General features: G+C 42.8%; 1 protein-coding gene across 1 annotated transcript; it reads left to right on the top strand.

The window, feature by feature from the left end:
* Nucleotides 1–686: 686 nt before the first annotated feature.
* LOC103132781 (cellular tumor antigen p53-like) lies at nt 687–1,147 on the top strand (the record flags this gene model as incomplete). The annotated part of the gene is made up of 1 exon (XM_007544570.2): nt 687–1,147. A coding segment is annotated over exon 1 (430 nt), but the record flags the coding sequence as incomplete, so codon positions are not given.
* Between the last annotated feature and the right edge of the window lie 378 nt (nt 1,148–1,525).

Here is a 1,525-nt window from a genome sequence, read left to right as displayed (position 1 = left end):
TTCAAGCAGCCAAAACACACGCCCTTTTCTTTAATAATGCTTACTTTATCTTTATGCGGCTCTGTCGTCAAACGTGAAGCGCTTGTCAACAGCATGATTACTTTGGAGACAACACAGACAGCTGAGGCTTGAGGACTTGCCCTCATCTCCAGATGGACATTCATTCTTTACTGCAGCAACATTTGTAGCAAAGCTACTTCCCCTGTTCTGTTTGGTAAAGCTGCTGGTTCTGGAGTTGAGCTCTCGATGGTCCATGACGTTAGCAAACAGTGGATCAGACACAACTTTAACTTGCTTTTCAATAAAAACAACACGATCGGTGAATAATGCCCTCTGACCCCTGCTTTCCTGCAGGTCACAGGCCACATTTCACCATCTTTCCCTCGTTTTATAGGGAAGCTTCCAGGGTTATGCTCCTCATATTGGATGGCAAGTCCAGTTCCTTCATATGAATGAATATGCTTTGTTAAGTTTGAGCGTCCCTTAAGAAACAGAGGGAATGCTTGCAGTGATTTAATATCCTCATTCTTAATAGCTGGCCAGTTGTTAATTTTGTCCATATATAGGCCTGTGCAATTTTATATTCAATTCCAAAATGTTCATAAAGAAGACTTTTAGCTTCAAGACAGCCCAGGTCTGGTGGTAAATGCTGGCAACTACGCACAACATAGGAATTCGTGCCCACAGCAGGAAACTAGAAATGTGTCTGCAGCCCCAATGGTCCCTGCAATTTCCAATTACGAGGGAGAACTGGATTTTACCCTGAAATTTAACGAATCCGGTACAGCCAAGAGCGTCACCTCCACGTTTTCAGAAAAGTTAACCAAACTATTCTGCCATCTGGCCAAGACAACTCCGACTGGGATTTTGGTTAAGAAGGAGCCTCCGCCGGGCGCCGTCATCAGAGCAACGGCCGTGTATAAGAAGACTGAGCAGGTGGCCGAAGTCGTCGAGAGGTGCCCACACCACCAAAGTGAAGACACGTCCGACAACCGGAGCCATCTGATCCGAGTGGAGGGCAGCCAGCTGGCCCAGTACTTTGAGGATCCGAAGACCAAAAGGCAGAGAGTGACCGTGCCTTACGAACGCCCACAGCGGGAATCTGAGATGACGACCATCCTGCTGAGCTTCATGTGCAACAGCTCCTGCACTGAAAAAAATAACTCTTTGGATTAACATAAAAAAATCATGGAAAGATTTTCCACCTGATTACTTTGCTTTATTTCAGCACTATGTAATTTTGTTACTCCGATTTAAAGGAAATGTGTTGGTTCAACTTAATTTATTAAGGTTATTCCAATTTAAAGCAAATGTGTTGGTTCAACTTAATTTTTGTGGTTGATTCAACTTATTTACTTTAGTTGGACCCAATGTAATTTAATAGAACCAGCCTAACTAATTTTACACTGATAACTTCACACTACTTAATTACGTTGATCCAACTCATGAAAATTAAGTTAGCTGAACAAACATGCTTCATGCTGAAAGAAAGCTATATAATCGTGTGGAAAATCTTTCCATGATT

This window comes from Poecilia formosa, unplaced genomic scaffold (genome assembly GCF_000485575.1).
Source record: "Poecilia formosa unplaced genomic scaffold, Poecilia_formosa-5.1.2 Scaffold1313, whole genome shotgun sequence".
Classification (NCBI taxonomy): domain Eukaryota; kingdom Metazoa; phylum Chordata; class Actinopteri; order Cyprinodontiformes; family Poeciliidae; genus Poecilia; species Poecilia formosa.
The sequence above is the reverse complement of the archived record's forward strand: the minus strand, read 5'-3'. Positions and strand labels throughout refer to the sequence as shown.